The sequence below is a fragment of the Rhamphochromis longiceps genome, linkage group LG23 (assembly GCF_057381845.1).
Source record: "Rhamphochromis longiceps isolate RC_006_pf linkage group LG23, R_longiceps_female_GT1.1, whole genome shotgun sequence".
Lineage (NCBI taxonomy): Eukaryota > Metazoa > Chordata > Actinopteri > Cichliformes > Cichlidae > Rhamphochromis > Rhamphochromis longiceps.
The window spans coordinates 42,376,018-42,393,538 of record NC_140578.1 but is presented as its reverse complement, the minus strand read 5'-3'; the positions used below and the strand labels follow the sequence as shown (position 1 = coordinate 42,393,538).

The 17,521-nt window shown below is 41.5% G+C and overlaps 1 protein-coding gene across 2 annotated transcripts in view; it reads right to left on the bottom strand.

Moving 5' to 3' along the window:
• The window catches only part of LOC146642693 (protein FAM184A-like), an 81,820-nt gene extending 69,342 nt beyond the window's left edge, over positions 1–12,478 (bottom strand). For both annotated transcript variants that reach the window (XM_085398892.1, XM_085398893.1), the window contains exon 1: positions 12,059–12,478. In XM_085398892.1, the coding sequence (XP_085255018.1) occupies positions 12,059–12,223 (165 nt within the window). In that variant the 5' untranslated portion in view covers positions 12,224–12,478. The remainder of the gene's footprint in view (positions 1–12,058) is intronic.
• Between the last annotated feature and the right edge of the window lie 5,043 nt (positions 12,479–17,521).

Here is a 17,521-nt window from a genome sequence, read left to right as displayed (position 1 = left end):
AGAGGTTGTTAACAAGCTGCTATGTTGAGCTCAGTGAGGCTGCAGAACAGAGCAACGACTACTGCACTTACCTGCTGTCCATGAAAGTGGAGTTAGAGCTCATCTACAAGACAAGAATCTTACTGAAGAGGCAGCTGCACATATCGGCCATTAATTTATTGGTCACATAGTACACTGGGAAACACTGATAAAAAATTATTTTGGTTTTGAGGTTAGCCAGCGAACATTACCAATAAGAAGACAGTCTGTGATGAGCTTTGTAGCATTTTCTGCGATTATAGGATGTATTTATTCAGTGCAACATCTTTGAGACATCCAGCCAGAATTAAAAGAAAGCTTCAATTTACACAAGCGTTTCTAAATGTGAGAGTGGATTAAAAAATATGTAAAACTGCCCAACCTAAACTTTTGCCCTTTATTCTATAGTAGTATCTAAATCTGATATCGATCATGGAGCGGGACCAATACAGGATTTTCAAGACCAAAGCCAATATTTGGCAATTTAAAAAATCTGACAAATCCTTGCTAATATAATTCGAGATGGCACGATACCACTTTTTTATGTCCGATACCGATATCATAAATTTGGATATCTACCGATACCGATATGAATCCGATATAGTGTTTTTAACTCAACAAAACTGTTTTTTAAATATCTTGCTGCATTTTGTATAAGTTCATACTCAAGTTTAAAACAACAACTACACTAAAGCTATTCTGTTATACCTGTATGCAAAAAAAAATATTTCATAGTTCAGCAATACTGATCAATCTAATAAACTTAAACCTACACCATCCTCCCTATTCTGGTATTTTAAAGAGTACTTAGCGTAAATATTAAGCAACCTAACTAATAGGATTCCAACTCCCAGCAACAACAAAAATAAAAAAATAAAAAATAGGGAACCACCCCTCACGCTCCACCTCATGATGCTTAATCGACGTAATCAACCTTAATTTGATGCAGTGTGAAAAAAAATGCACAGAAATCAATTATTTCTCAAGAAATATTAAATAGATTCAACATCTTTCTTCAACAGAACTGCAGACTGCACAGATGGTACCTTCCCAAAGGAAAAAGTACTATAGCTTACTAGGGTATATATATTAGACTTAATAGTTACTATATGCAGTAATTGACTTCTATTCATTTTACATCAAATTAAAACTTTGGGTGTCAGATAATTATTTATTAAAAGCTAGACATTTTAAATGAGAATAAGAAAGAAAAGTATGTCTTTGTGCCCCCTTTTCCCTGTTAATGCCCTATCGGCCCCCCTGGCTAAACTTTGCTAGATCCGCCCCTGCACAGTTACCAGCGTCAGCTACGTAGAAAAAGATCCTCGAGTAGAAAGTAATATTAAATACATTCTAACAACAGCTGATCAAGCTTAAACGTGCTGCTGTTGTTCAGCCGCTGGTTTCCTCTTTCTGGTACAAAGTGGGCCAAAAGCAAACAAGAGAGACGGACTCGCGACAGAAAAGCCGATCAGCTGATCGTTAAGCAGTTTCATGATTGAAGTAGCAGCAAGAAGAGGCAGTGGCTTGTTAAGCTTAACGCAGGAATGCTTTACAAACATTCGACGTGCTAAAGTTCTGAGGTGAGTTACGGGGTGTTGCAAGTTTTGTGAGGTGCTTTCGTGATATTTAATGGATCGGATTACATTTTTTATTTTTCTCCGATATCCGATCCAGTAATTTAGGTCAGTATCGGACCGATACCGATACGTAATATCGGATCGGTCCATCTCTAAATATAATACGACAATGCGGGTTAAAAAAAATGTAACTGTTGTGTTACAACAAGTCGTGGATTACTCGTGACATTTTAAGTGTAATCTAAGTGTCCTCTGGTGGACAAACTACATCATCAACATCAACACATAACATGATTACATGGTGGTTCTTCCTTCTATTATTTGCTTTTTTACAATATATGTGTTGATACTGATATATTAATGCTGCCGATATATCAGTAAGGCTCTAATAGTTGATATGACGTGAAACTATTTGACTGCCTGCTCTTACGCTTTAAAAAGACCTAAGATTTTTACTGTAGCTGTTCTGAATTTTTCCACATTAAACAAATCTGCAGCAGTTCAGATTTACAAAGGTGATAAACATGTTGTGCGTGGTTGCATAGAAGCAGACTGTAAAACTTGCTTGGCTCAGATTTTAGGGTGAAAAAAGCAAACACGGTGTGATATGTGTCACTCTCAGAGCACTACAGAATAAACAGACTTCACTGGCATCTGTCTACCACACAGATGCAACCTGACACGCCATAACAAGCTGATTAATGTTTGCAGCAGCAGAAAATGAGGAACTTCCAGCCATGATAAATGTAGCACGACTGTGTGATTTTAAGCAACACACACAGCTGAATACATAACAACTATCTATTTATCTGTATATGTTTAATGTAGCCATTAGGAGGGGGTTGTGGAGTTCATGCACCGGCACTTGTTCCGTGTTATTTTTACCTAACAGGTTCCCAAAGAGAAATGCATGAAAGTGAAGCAGAGCATGCACACGTCCACTGCTGAATATGACAAGTTTGACAACAAAAGGAAGAGAACGACAGCCAATAGTTTCTTCTTTTCTTCTCTGCTGGAGGTCTCACAGGAACATTTTCTGTCCCGAAGCTCCAATCAAAACAAGCCTAAAGGCAATACAACAGCCTGCAGCTACACACAGTTATTCAGTGCTGGAAAAAAAACACACAAAAACATCATGAAACACCTTTTTGTACCACTTTTACTGTTGCTCATCTCACTCTACTGGCATTAGGAATAAAAAACTACAGTGTGCTTCAAGAACAGCTAGATAGATACACAGTGTATTTATCTCCCATTAACCCAACAGGTGGACTAAACTGCAAAAAGCACATGAGATGCAGAGAAGAACATGACCTACCATGCTAGTTCTAGTTTAGCCTTGATATTTTAACATAATTATTCATAACACAGTGAAAAAGCTCATCTTTCAAAGGCAACACCTAACCCCTGTTAATGGCTCTGCAGCCTCCACCGCAGGTTGTCTGTGAACCCGAGGAAACCTGGGAGTGTGATGGAGAGCAACACCTTGGTAGTGCTTCCAAAAGTAGAGCCTTGGAAGCAAACCATTAATTAATCTTCAAGGGGGTTCACCTACAGAAGCCTTCTATGATCTTTACTTCTTCTAGACCAGGGGTGCCCAATCCCGGTCCTCGAGAGCTACCGTCCTGCAGCTTTTAGATGCATCCTTGTTCCCACACACCCGAATCAAATGAATGGCTTGTTATCAGGCCTTTGCCAAACATGATGGAATGCTGAAGAGGTACATTTGATTCAGCTGTGTTGGAGTAGGGATGCATCTAAAAGCTGCAGGATAGTAGCTCTCGAGGACTGGGATTGGGCAGCCCTGTTCTAGACGTTGTTGACCAAAGTCTCACTTTCAATCATCCAGGCTCAAGCTGATCGACTAGCTGGACAGGAAAAGGGAACTACAGAAGCTTGTTAACACCACTTTTTGCCCTCTGCAAGCCAAAATTTCAGAGTATTATCTTAAAATAATTTTGAGTTAGGTGTGAATAGATTAAAAAAGTTTCCTGCTAGAGCTGGGCGATATGAGATTTTTTCATATCACGATATGTTTTTTTCATTTCAGGCGATAACGATATCTATCACGATATAAGCCAAATAACTATATTTGTAAGATTTAAATGTTCCGTTGCTCACAAGTAAAATGTGAAATAATCAGCAGCTTGTTTATATTTAAATATTTATTTCCCATAATAAGTTCAACAGGGTAGATGTACTTAAGGAACATGAGACTTTTTCAGATAAATAAAGGCAAATATTGCAAACTACACAAAAGGCAGCCGCTAAAGCGTTTAAGTTTCAAAATAGAACAAACGAAACAGACTAAATTGTCAATTCCACTTAGAAACAAAATAGAAATTCTAAAAATAAATCTTAGTTTGTTTTACAGAAGAACAGACAAAACTGACTAACTTTTGTCAATATCAAATAAACTGAGAACTAAAAGGAAATTCTCAATCTCTCCTTGTTGTATAGCTGAGCTTTTCAAACAGTTTTAACAGTTACTTTAGTCTGACAAAAGCCGAATGACGAATTAGCGCTTCCAGTCAGAGACTGAGGCTACGTCCACACGTACACGGGTATTTTTGAAAACGGAGATTTTCCTTTTTCGTTTTAAAAAATAATCCCGTCCACACATAAAGGCAGAAATGAAGGAAAACGCTGCTATGAACATGCCAAAGCAGCAGGTGGCGCTAGATTCCTAACCGTGCAGAAATGTTGGCCAATCAGAAGTCTAGAAGCCTCGGTGGGAAAAAGTAAACAAAGCTGGGGCATAGAAGCAGAACCGAGTCGTATGTGTGGACGGACAGTAACTGTGTGTATATGTAAGCATTTAAACACTGCAGAGAGTAGAATTAACAGTAACAGTATTGTAGAAAGTCATTTCACCGAAACAATAACGTGGCGCACAGTGTGACGCATGCACCAGTTTATTGTATTTCCAGACTTGCTTTCGGCACAATTTACAGTGCACGCTACTCTGTTTTTTGTCAGACTTGAAATAGCCGAAATACCTTCACACTACGGAACTTCTATGGCTCTTCCGTTCGACAATCTCTCCGGCATTGGAACCGTCATCTGTTTTCTCTTCGGTCACGCTCGGTTGATTTTTCTAGTCGGCACACTCATTTCCTCCATTACGCGCTGGCTCCATTACCCGCTGGCTGCTTCCCAAACAAACACACGTGCGGCTTGGCACTTGTGCTGTACGTAACAAGTCACGCGACGTGACGCTGCGGCTGTGATTGGTTCGGCTCTGCGCTACTTAATTTGGATTGGCTGACCTTTTTTTTTTTTTTTTTTTTTTTAAGAGGACAAGAGCGGCGAGGTCTATCGCGATAGCTTAATTTCTCTATCGAGTAAAAGTTATATCGCGATATATATCGTTATCGTTCTATCGCCCAGCTCTATTTCCTGCTGCGTCCTTTTACTCCTCTCGGAGTGGTATAAAATTTACACCTATTAAAGCATCATAGAAGAGTATCATTAAAGTCGATCAGCTGAAATCCACGCAGCACGCGTTAAATCAATCAAACTGAACCACATCTATCATTACAGACTGTTTAACAGCAAATTCTCCTCCGAACAGTAATGCACAGGATTTACAGTCGGAGTCCTCTATCACCGAGGCCTCAAATGTAGAGCTTCTGTGTGCAGGATGGATAAGGGATGATGCTAAAAATGACAGTGGGGGCACCCAGGAGGGATCTCTCTGAGGCTGAAGTCGATCACTATTGATCAAACCGCGGTAGAAAGGTCACTAAAGCCTGGAGAGGAACAACTGCAGCATTTGGCTTTGACAAAACTCTGTTGCTCTGCTCTTGTCATTTTCAGAGGATTACCATCATATGCACTAATTAAAGGATTAATGAAAGCCTGGCTCTCAGATGCGCTGTAGTCTTAATGGGATACCTCGACATTTGAGCTTTTAGTCCAATGTTTTCCTTCACCAGACGCGCCATGAAGTGGCAACACAGGCTCTGTTACCAATTAGCCGACGAGCACTGCGCATTTACTTTTTCCTGGTTTAAAGACACTTCGCATCTGTTCCTTCAGTTTTCATTTCGAAGCTCAGGCGCTCCAAGGACACTCAGCTCACGCACACTTTTCCTCCCTGAGCATCACTAGGCTACATCACAACCTCAGAAACAGAAAGCAAGAACAAAGGCACACTGTGTCTTTGACAGAAAAATGTTTCTGTGACAGCCATAACAGCATGTTACAACCTAAAAGTAAGCCTCGACTGATCCTGCTGTCTGTGGACTGATCCAGGTATCTTTTACATTTTGAATGCACTCCATCCATCCATCCATTTTCTCTTTCTTATCCAGGGCGGGGTTGCAGGGGGCAGCAGGCTAAGCAGAGATCCCTCCCTCTTTAGCCTCCTCCTCCAGCTTATCTGGGGGAACATCAAGGCTTCCTGGGCCAGCCAAGGACTGTAATCTCTCCAGTGTGTCCTGGGTCGACCACGGTGCCTCCTCTTACTTGGAATACCTCACCCAGGAGGCGGATGCCCAAACCACCCAAACTAGCTCCTCTGAATGTGGAAGAGCAGCGGCACTACTCTGAGTCTCCCTCAAATGACTGTACTCTTCATCCTCTCACTAAGGGAGAAGCCAGCCATCCTCAGAGAGAGTGGAGCTGAGAAAGCTCATTCCAGCCGCTTGTATCCATAATCTAATTCTTAGATTAGATTATGACCAGAGCTTTAGATAGTGCCTGAAATGGGATTTAATACATGGAATAACAACACATGAATAGCTTTGGAGGGTGGGGTCGTAGATCAATCGAAGACCAACTGAAAAATGGACAGCTATGCTTTAGGGGTGGGCGATATAAACGATATACGATAGAAACGATAGAGATTTTGACTATACCGCTCTATCGTGATAGTGAATGTTGATGATGTCATCAAGCTGCGCCTGTTTTGGTTGAAAGCATCGCAGCGGCTAAAACCATTATATTATTATATAGCATAATAATTATATAGCAAAGAGATGAAGCACTTTTGAAATATGGGAAAAGCCAAAAACTGCGCTTCCTCCACTTCCGTAACATTGATTCATTAATGTTGAATTCTCTCGCAGCTGTTCGATTCCCATGTTGTTGCAGTATATTAACAACTAATCTTGTATTGTGGATGAATAATCTTAGTTGTTCTCCTGACTGAAGTTTGCCCCGTGTATAGCATCCTGCTATGCAATTGCATTTGTCCCTGACCACCAGAATCCCTCACGTTAACTTTTATCGAGTGGGAAAAAATTTAGCTTTCATCCTCCAGCTTCACTGTGCTAATGTTATGCTAACATAGCTGTGTCGCTAGCAATCACGTAGCACAACATTATATACCAGCTAGTCCAACTTCAGTAACCCCTCAAACGCCACTGCTGTTTAGTTTTCTGTCTTCATTTATGTTGGAAGTGGTAGCAGAGCTGTACGTTTTAATTAGTTTCAAAAATCTCTCAGTCAGAACATGCTATGAAATGTTTAGGTTGAAACTAGCGACTTCTAACTGTTAAATTAAATTTAATAAATTCTGTTTTCATGGATGCATGGATGTTAAACTTAATTGTTACACCTGGTAAAGCAGCAATGCTGATGATTTTATTAAAGACGAAAGAATTTAGACCGTTTTTAACTCTCAGTCTTTGTTTGACTTTGGGACCTGAAGTGACGGAGTTTTGGACCCAGATTACTCCGCGAAGCTCCTCACCACGGCAGTAGTTGCTCTGACAATCCATCAAGCAGTGCGGCTTACCAAAGTTGTACTAAAACATTTTTTAACAGATTTCTGCACGCCAAAATCGATTCGAGGTCATAACCAGAATTCATACATAAGGCACACTCTTGATTTTTGAGAAAATTAAAGGATTTTAAGTGTGCCTTATAGTGTGGGAAATACGTTATACAAAAGAAAAGAATATATCGCGATATATATCGTTACCGCACATGCTTCCAATTATACCGCGATATGGATTTTAGGCCATATCGCCCAGCCCTACTGTGCTTCATATTCAGCTCTCGCTTCTCCATGACAGACCTGTAGAGCATCCTAATCACCGCTACTGTGGTCCCAGTCAGCTGTGGGAGGAGTTCGGTGAGGCCATGGAAAAAGACTTTTGGACTGCCTCAGAGGGATTATGGCAAAGCAGCGCTCTAATAATGTGATGTATAGTGCAAGTGGGACATCATTGACGTCAACTGAGGATACAGTCGGGTGGAGTATTCTGGGAGGACTTAATGAGACTAAAAAGCAATTACGTGACGTTTCTGAACACGTACCTATTTAGCATGTGGCTAAAACAAAACCCAAACCTAATCCTAACCCTGGATGGTTTGCTAGTGTCCTGGTGGACGATAAGAGTTTTGAGAGTTTCAGCCAAATGTGCAGATCAATTCAAACTCTAATTAGCTAATTAGTCCTCAATTCTGACACTTTCACTGCTGTCAGCTAGTTTTTGTAAACTCAGGCTAGATAAATCTTTCAATACGGACTTACGTTTGCAAGAGTTATTGCAAAGCATATTAGCCAAACCCAGACGGGCAATTATGGATTTCTAATAAGTGGTCACTCAATCAAACTAATGTCTAAGCTTCAGAGTTATGAATCATTAGTGTCTGCCAGGCATAAACATCAACCAGCAGTCTTATCAGCCAGCCTTCGGTCATTTACCGATTCCTCTATGGCAGCGGTCCCCAACCCCCGGGCCTCGGACCGGTACCGGTCCGTGAGTCGTTTGGTACCGGGCCGCGAGAGTTGAGGTTCAAGTGTGAAATGTATGGTTTTCAGAGGTTTTATCGGTTTTCAGCGTTATTTTGTTATCGTTTTTATCGTTAACTCGGTTTTCCTGGGTCTTTTCATGTTTGTTATGAATAAATCTTCTCTTCTGCTAGTTTTATTCTGTTGTATTTATCCGCGACACGTTAAAGGCCGGTCCGTGAAAATATTGTCGGGCATAAACCGGTCCGTGGCGCAAAAAAGCTTGGAGACCGCTGCTCTATGGCATTTTAAACACAACAAATAATTTATTTTGAAGCATAAATTACCTTTGCAACAGCTGAAATCCAATAGCTGTTGTAAATTGGACTGCCAGAACGTAAAGTTAGGTTTAATGTTTTTTCCACTGGACAAACTTTCAATTCTGTTGCCTCTGTGTACCTTTGGTTCCTAATATGTAAAGGTTTTTTCACACTTCAAAAGGCATATATGTAATTCATATATTAATACAAACAGAAGAGATCAGGTGTGTCTGTTGACCACATTTTATGACTCTTAAGGCCCAACCATCACGATATCCCTCATTTGTGGGTTTTGTCAGTCTCTCTAGGCTACAGTGTAACTGAAAATGTGTCTGTATTTTGGGATGAAGCATTAGTTTCGGATGGATAGGGGAGAAATAGACAAGCGGGGACAGGAGAGGTGTTTTGGAAATATCAGGAGGAAACCCTCGGGCAGACCCAGGACTTGCTGGAGATTATGTTTCTTGGATGACTTGGGAGTATTCCCCCAGAAGAGCTGGAGGCGGCAGCTGGTGAGAGAGAGATGTTGGCATCTCCTTCTCCACCAGGTTCCAGATAAGCAGTAGAAAGCAAATGAATGTAGAGCAGGTGTTTCAAACAGAGTCTTTACAATAAATTCTTATGTTTAAAACAGATTGGAGTGTTAAAGAATAAAACTAATGTAACATATGACATTGTAGTGCAGCCTTCAATTTAATCAACGCTGTACTCCCAGAAAAATCCTTTTATAATAGGTTATATGCACGGCCAGATGTTTAAGCACTGAGGACACAGCTGAAATGATTTTGCACTGAAACGTGAGCTGTTAGCGATGCTGCTCACATCAAGATGATCAATACTTTCCACTAATTTGGTGATGATTTTTTAAATCACCTTTAGACTTTTAGGGTCAAAGCAAATTTTGTGTTCACTGCATCAACAACTCTGATTATGAGGCTGGATTTAACATCTTAAATGTCAGGTAAAAGTGACATTTCTCATTCTCGCTGATAAAAACAGTTCCACCTTGAGGTTCACAATAGGATTAGACTGGTTTAATACAGCTATTCAAAGCTGTTGCTGTAAGCTCTTGAAAGTAAGTTTAGTGCTCTGCGTGTCACTGTATCGTCTCTTCAGTGAAGATGATGTAATGTTAGGGCAAAAATCAAGCATGTCAGAGCACTGCACTGAATCAGAGCACAGCAGCATATCTACTGTAACACAACCTCATCCTGGATTATACAGTGGATGATTGATGATGAATTTTTGGTAATTTGGTATCATTTTAATTTCATTTCATTGATCTCTTTGCTGATGGTACCGGGTGTTCGATCTTTTTGAGAAATATGCTGCAGCCTGAAAATGGCCCACTTTCCTCGTCTAACACTGCTGCTGCATGACCCTCATGAAAAGGTAAGGCAATGCAGCACCTGTGAATTTAACAAAGAAGCACAATTGCAAAGACGTGGGCAGTCCTGTGGGCAGAGGCAGAATGACCGAAATACACACAACAGCACTGCTGAGAGCTCGGATTTACTACGTGGACGAACAACACATGAATAGAAATGCTGGGAATGTCTGACTCACTCATCTGAAATTAAAATGTTTCCAAAGAAGAGTAACACATGTGCCACAGATACCGGTAGCCTGCAGATAAACACACACTTACGCACTCACACAAACAAAATAGAGACGCATAAATCTGCCATGACGCTTTCAATTTTTAAAAACGAAAGACACATGGATTCACAGCAGAGGAAGGTGCTATTTGCTTTAAGGGAGGACGGACGATGCAACAAAACAAGCTCTAAATCTGTGTTAAAATCCAAGTTAAACACAGAGGGATTTCTGAGATCTCCTTAGGACAAATCTGACTGGCACTGAAGCTGCGGCTCACTATTATTTTTATGTTTGCTTGTTTTTCTACATGGCAGATGCTGCGCTGGAGAAAATGCCGAGTATCTCTTTCACCATATCTTCTTGAAAGTGTTTAACCAGCTATGCTGGTTAAATCTATTAATACAACAAACTGTTCCGGCTTCAGATCCTGCTCACACAACATGCCGCTTTACACATACTCCAATCTAATTATGCAGCATTGCTTCCCAATTTGTGTAGCTATTAGATCTAAGGAACTCCATCAACACAATCTTTTTTTTTTTTTCAAAAATAGGCTCATTTGGAAGTTGCTGAAAAAGTTAAACCACCGCTGGCTTGGCTGCAAACATTTTACATCGATTACACAAAATACTTTAAAAGCCTGAGAGGCATGCAGATGACAGATTTTGCCAAGCTGCTGTTTTCCAAAAAACTAGGCAAAGTATTTAAAGATCCAATCTGCAAGTTAGAGTTGTGAAGTAAAACATCCCTCAGCCAGTTTGGGATTGATTGCAGGTCCTAAATCTTCTTCGTAATTCAGCCGGCGAGGTGAATCTTTCATTTTCATTTTCATTTGGATCAATGATTGTGGCTTGTGGCTGTTTGTTTTTTTTAAAGTGGGGTGAGGAGCAGGAAACAACCTGAAACCGCATAAACAAACACCAAACATGAGGGGGAAACATGGTGAAGAATAAACAGAGAAAAAGTCCCCGGGTTCAAACACGCAGTTGGATTGCTGACAAAATGTGGACCTTAATGCTGCCGCTGCTCTCTCGCCAAATACATTTTAATCAACCACTGAAACACTGAATTTTAATCCTGGATGTCCACATTTCCAATCTGCCCGATATACTGTGGATATCTGCACAGCTTATCCAACCCTACAGAGTGTCTAATTCCCCGCGAGTATTATGTAAAATCTTCTGTCATCTACTCCTGCTTTTGTCTCTCCTTGATCTGCATAAACAGCTTTGTTTACATTACATCCTCAGCTCCACTCTGACAAAAACCTAAATGCTCTAAAAATGTAGCTGCAACTTTAAATCTCCTACAACTGCAGGGCATAGTATCCCTGAATCCTACCCTGGTGTCAGGTGGACTACAAAGAAAGCAAAAACCTCTGCATCCTTCCGAGATTACATAACTTCTCTCAGTCCTTGGGTACCAGAGGCAGCCCAGTGGTGGCAGAAAACAGTTAAACTGTGGTGGGGAGAGGCTGGATGCACATTAACACATTCCTCTGGGCATTTGGAAAGCTCTTAGCTATCAACACCCATAGGAAAAACAGCCTGGCCACAGAGTAAGGTATACTACCGGCATGCACGGGGAAGTGTGTAAGTACTGCACAGCAATCACAGCCACTGATTATCAACTACCCAGCCTGGGTATTTAATGGTGACCTCTGAACCCTGCAGGCGTGCAGAGCACCTGCTTCAAAATGCCAACACACCAAAGTCAATGAAAAATACAGGAAAAATGAGCGCAATGTTTACAAATGGCATGCAGCACCAGCACAGTTATTACACAGTTATACTTCATTTACATGCTCTAAATGACTGAACCACTCCACGGAGCTTCACTCACTCACGTCCACGCACCTTGGTCAGCTGTGCTATCTTCTTGCTCATCTTCAAATGCAGGTCTTGAGTGTATTCCAGCGTTAGGCTCCCGTCGTAGAGCATGCTGGAGGTTGTGCAGGGGGGATATTTGGTGCTGCTAGTCGAGGTGTTGTACGGAGGCTGCCAGCCTGCCCCCGTCGCCATTTTCACCGGGAACAAACCCACACGCGACGCCGCGAAGTCAGATAAAATGGAAGTGGCCTCCGCTGCGCCTCACATCGTCCCGTGGTTGCGGCTTGTGCGGTTATTCTGTCGGTTTCTGTGACGGAGGACGGAGAGCTGGAGCGGCGGAGCGCGAGACCGTTCCGCGGCAACGCATCCTCCAGCACCGCGGGCGCGAGCGCTCGAGATGAGGAGAGTGACGGAGACGCGCGCCAGATGCTCACCCCAGTAGCACGCGCTCAGGTCCGATTGGTTTACCCTTTAATGCAGCTGTGAGTGGCTTGTGTGACTTTTCTCTTCTATCTTTCCATCAGTCCAAGCTGTAATACAGTTCTTCCTCCTCATTCCGGGTTTTAACGTCTATTTTTAGTATTTTATAAATTTTATTACTGTTGTTCTGAAACAGCTGTTTTTCCTGTTAGGTATATATAGGCTGAAGCATAAAAAATTTACTCTCTTGCTTTTACAACTTTAAGCCCAAGGGGGGAGGGAGATGCCTTTGGATTTCATTTAGGCTTCACTGGATTACGTCACTCTCGAGAAGCGCAGGCTGTCACTAATCCTGCACTGACATCTGTCGGCGGCTCGTGTGAACTGCGACGCTGTTGCTGTTATTGTTGATATTATTATTAAAGGATCAGTTCGGCCAATGTTCAGACATCGTGAAAAATTACACCCAGTGTCTCCTGTCCTATGACAGCTGGGAAAGGCTCCAGCGCAGCTTAATTGGATAAAGACGGGTGAAAAAAGAAGCAGGATGGTGGTTGTGTCAATGGTCGTGTTTATTGTCAAGAATTACTTTCACACTTCTTCCCTGTGCCTTTAATCAATCATCAATTAATCAGGTACACAGGAAAGAAGGGGTGGTCAGGCAAGAGGTGTAAATGCCATCAGTGTCAATCCAAAATGTTAAAAAGTTTATTATTCATTATATTTTACTTTTTACATTTATAATTATCATGCCGACTCTTTCCAAAAGCAAGTTTCAGCACTGTCAGCTGAAATGGTAACTTCTTGGGGCACTTATTTGAAGCAGCATCTAAATTAACTTTAACACTGTGCACCAGGGCATATAAACTGCATGTATGAACTCATATCATTTAAAAAATCAAGGTTTTAACAACTTATTTCTCCTGGAGAGTATAATTCTGTTACCATCGTTGCTGTTGAGGAGTTTTCTGGTGTGCTGCGGTTTTACTGGTTGAGGTCAGATTGAACTATATGTGGCAACTGATCTCGTTTCATGGTTTGTTTGGGTATTTCAGTTTTCATGTTGATTACTGGGAACTTTTTCCACAGACATGAAATCTTATTCCAGAACAATTCATGTAGTGTAAGTGCAGCACTGATGATCTGGAGCTGGCTTTCAGGAAAGCATATGTGAAGAGCTTTGATCAAACATGCTTTTCATAGTTTCTTGGGTCATTCTTATTCTCTGTTTGAATATTAGATGCAGTCCACACAGAGAAAGTGGATGTGTATTATAAATAAAATGATTACACCAAATGATGGGAGCTTTAGATGTGAAAGGACTGATTATGTCAAAGCAGACACCTCCTAATAAATGCTAGCTTTCAAGTAAAGAAAACAAATAAAAAGCGAATTAGATCAAATAGACGGATTAAATCTGAAACCACAAGCCTACAAGGAAATGCATTCAGTGATGCATTTCCTTGTAGCCTTGCAGTCATTTTCTTACATTTCACTTGCATCTTCATTTGCTTTAGTTTGATTTTTGACCAATCCTAGACAAGCGCTGATATCGGCATGGCAACTTTTATTGTTCAAGCTATAAGTACTAGTAGGGCTGTCGCAGCATCAGACAATCATGATAATATATTATTGCAAAAATCTATAGAAAAAAAGATCTTAAAATCATATACAGCACTGTGCCTACTAGGACTAACCCCAGTACGCCTGTTTCAGGCCTGCTCATAGAATAAAATGTCTGAGTGTGCATCAGAAGACAGAGTTGTCTCTGATTGTGCAGCTACCCTTGGAAAAACCATGTCTGTATTGATAAATACTGTTGTGTCAAAACTCATCATTAAGGGACGAGGGGAGGTCATCAGATGTCATCTTTATGGAGGAACGAGTACGTGTGAGCAAATTGTTGCACATTTTTTATCAAGCGTGTTGTTGCTGGTGCATTTTTCTTTGCAGCCATGTGTTGAAGTAGCAGCATCATATCCAGTGACACTAGGATGCTCTGCATGCTGATTAGGAAGTCTGGCTCTGCTCTGGTGACTGCCCCAGAGCCTTTAGGCTTACTTACTCATGGAAGGATGCTACAGCGTAATAGACAACACATCAAATCCCCTGCATGACCTACTAGTCAAATAGCTGCAGTCTTTTCAGTAGGAGGCTCCTTTACTTCTGCTGTAAACTTGCTCTGATATAGAAATTCTTTCCAACCCACTACAGCTAAAATGTATAATGACTTCCCACTGTGCAGGGAGAGGAAGCACAAACCACACTCTACTTCTGATTTGCACACTCTATCTATCCATATCCATCCATCTATCGGATGCTGGGATGTTTACCAGTGAACCTTCATTTTGTCTTCGTTCACTTGTATTGATCAAAAGGTTAATATCTCATAGAGCAGGGGTGGGCAACTCCAGGCCTCGAGGGCCGGTGTCCCTGCAGGTTTTAGATGTGTCCTCGAACCAACACAGCTGATTTAAATGGCTAAATTAGCTCCTCAACATGTCCTGAAGTTCTCCAGAGGCCTGGTAACGAACTAATCATGTGATTCAGGTGTGTTGACCCAAGGTGAGATCTAAAACCTGCAGGACACCGGCCCTCGAGGCCTGGAATTGCCCACCCCTGTCATAGAAGCATCACCATTCAGTCTTTCCACCTAACACATCCTCATTATCCTGGATACTGTTCAGATCTCAGCGGTGGGTTGGAAAAAACCCACCGCTCGGTTTATTATCTTGACTCGAGGGCGTCTGGAGGGTGAGTTTTCATAATATTGGCCAAAACTCAAAACTGTCCACTTCACCAAGGCTGACTTTATGAAGTTGTATCTGACTTAAGCCATAGCTGTGAATTTCAAATCAGTGATATTACTTAAGGGATGTTGGGGATAGTATCATTATTAGATGGCGTATCAGACCTCATCATCTCGTGGATATCTAACTAAACTTTGGCTGCGATTGAGTACAAGACAAAATAAGTCGGTCATAAGCGAATCAAGACCAGGGCAGGAGGCTCACTCGCTCGCGCTCACACTGCCTCGATGATGCAAAGCTGCTAAACCAAGCACTGCTGCCAAACAGATAACATACCGCAGTGCAGACTCGCACTGTACATTCAGATTTCTTTTACAAGCTGGGACCTCAGAGAGCTCACAGCGAGTTTCTTGTGGGCCGTTACACTTGAGAACATTCTTAACCCACCTGTTCTGCACAGAATCAGACTCGCTCACAAGCTGTTAACCAGCTGGTAAACCACTGAACAGCTGTTCTGTTGTACGGATTTTGTTGCTGCTTCTGATTTGATACTCTACACGCTTTCATATTTTCAGACTTCACGGGAGCTTCCTCCGAATCTGGAAACAAGCAAATCATTGCTACGAATTTAGTCCTGATCATCACCCTTAAGTCATCCAGACAACTGATCTCTGTGTGGTACAATATCCTTTTTTTCTTCTTCTTTTCTTTTAATTAAAATCCCTTTGATTGTGATAAGAAACACACCATTGCAAGTGAAGAGCTGACTTTTGACCTAGAGAATAGTTCAGATTTTCCTGTAGATGGCACCCTTGCCTTACTTACACCACTGATGGTCAGGTTTTCAGTGTTTGTGAATGGGGCTGTAATGTTACAGTGTGCTTGTGGTTTATACTCCCAATATCATAACCAGAGTGAAGGAGTCCATTTTGGTTCGAACCAGCTCCCAGTCAATTTTCCCCACCACTGCATCCCCACCCTCCCCTCAGCCCTCTTCTCTGCACCCCCTCCTCTTTGATTGACAGGTCTCTGCTGCAGCAGTTCAGAGAGGAGCTCCCCTCTTCTCTCGAGATGCCGTTATCTTGTCTAACAGTAACTTCTAAGCCTATTTTAGTCTTTGCAGCAATTCCAGACAGCCGCAGGTGTGGATGATTTAATTTAGCCTTGTTTTATCTGCAGACCACACTCGCCAGGGCTTCCTGTATTGAATCTACCTCGTTAAAAGCCGCTGCGCTGTGTAACATGTGCTTGGGATTCAACGTCAACCCAACTGAATTGAAATCTCTTGCTAAGAAATACTGAGGTCTAGAATACTTATATACATAGGTATGTTTGTATGTTTTCATGTGTGCTGTGCAAAGCATTTGCAGTGAATTTCTCTAAAGGGTATTAGAGTAGAGGCATACTTACTTTGCAGTTCCAGGAGCGTTAAGACCTTTGGGGGTCCCGATGCAGACAAAGTGCAATAAGTGTGAAAACGTTGGAGCTTTGCTTGTCTCTGACATTTCAGGATATTTGAGTCTTTCTCTGTAAGATCTCCTTAAAAGAGAAGCCAGGGAGACTCTAGCTGCAAGCCAGCTGCAGTCTGATGAGACTGCACCCAAAGGGCAGGATGTGCAGAACGAAGGCCTTGAAAGTAGAATTTTAATATGCAAAACAAATATTTTAAAAAAAATGCTGCAGGTTTTCAGCTTGGGGTCAGGACCATGCTGTCTTCAGTCTGTGGGATGGTGCATGTTGCTTAAAACCAGAATAGCAAAGATGCGTATGTAAAGTGTCTTACATTTAATTTAATTTCAGTTATATCATAAGAAAACATTAGTTAAAGAGGAACACGAGTACCATCATGGTCCTACAGGGCAGGCTTATAGAATGTTTAAAATTAAACCATTTGTATGTACCGAATAGATGTGGTGTAAGAAACACCATCGTCTGTGCTACATCATAACTGTTTCACACCTTAGGCCACTAAGAAAAGCCCAAGTGCAGAAGATGGGATTTCTGAGCTTAGAAGTCTCACTCTTGGACAGTGTTTAACATCTTTAATCTGTTCTTCGGGCCAAACCACTTTCCACTGACTGACCAAAAGTGTGTCCTAACTGTGTGGCAGCAATAAATAAAAGATGCAGAACTTCAGTGACATCATCCCTTTTCTCTAGTTTTGCAGTGTTGCAGTGGGACATCAGCTTTAACCACATTTAAGAGATGGTTGGGTAGAGCCTCTTTTAAAGCTTTAAACTCTAACAACTTTCAGACATGTCATTTTTTTTAAAGGCCATTAAAGCTAACTTGTGTTGGCAGTGTTTAGTATTGGTTTTGG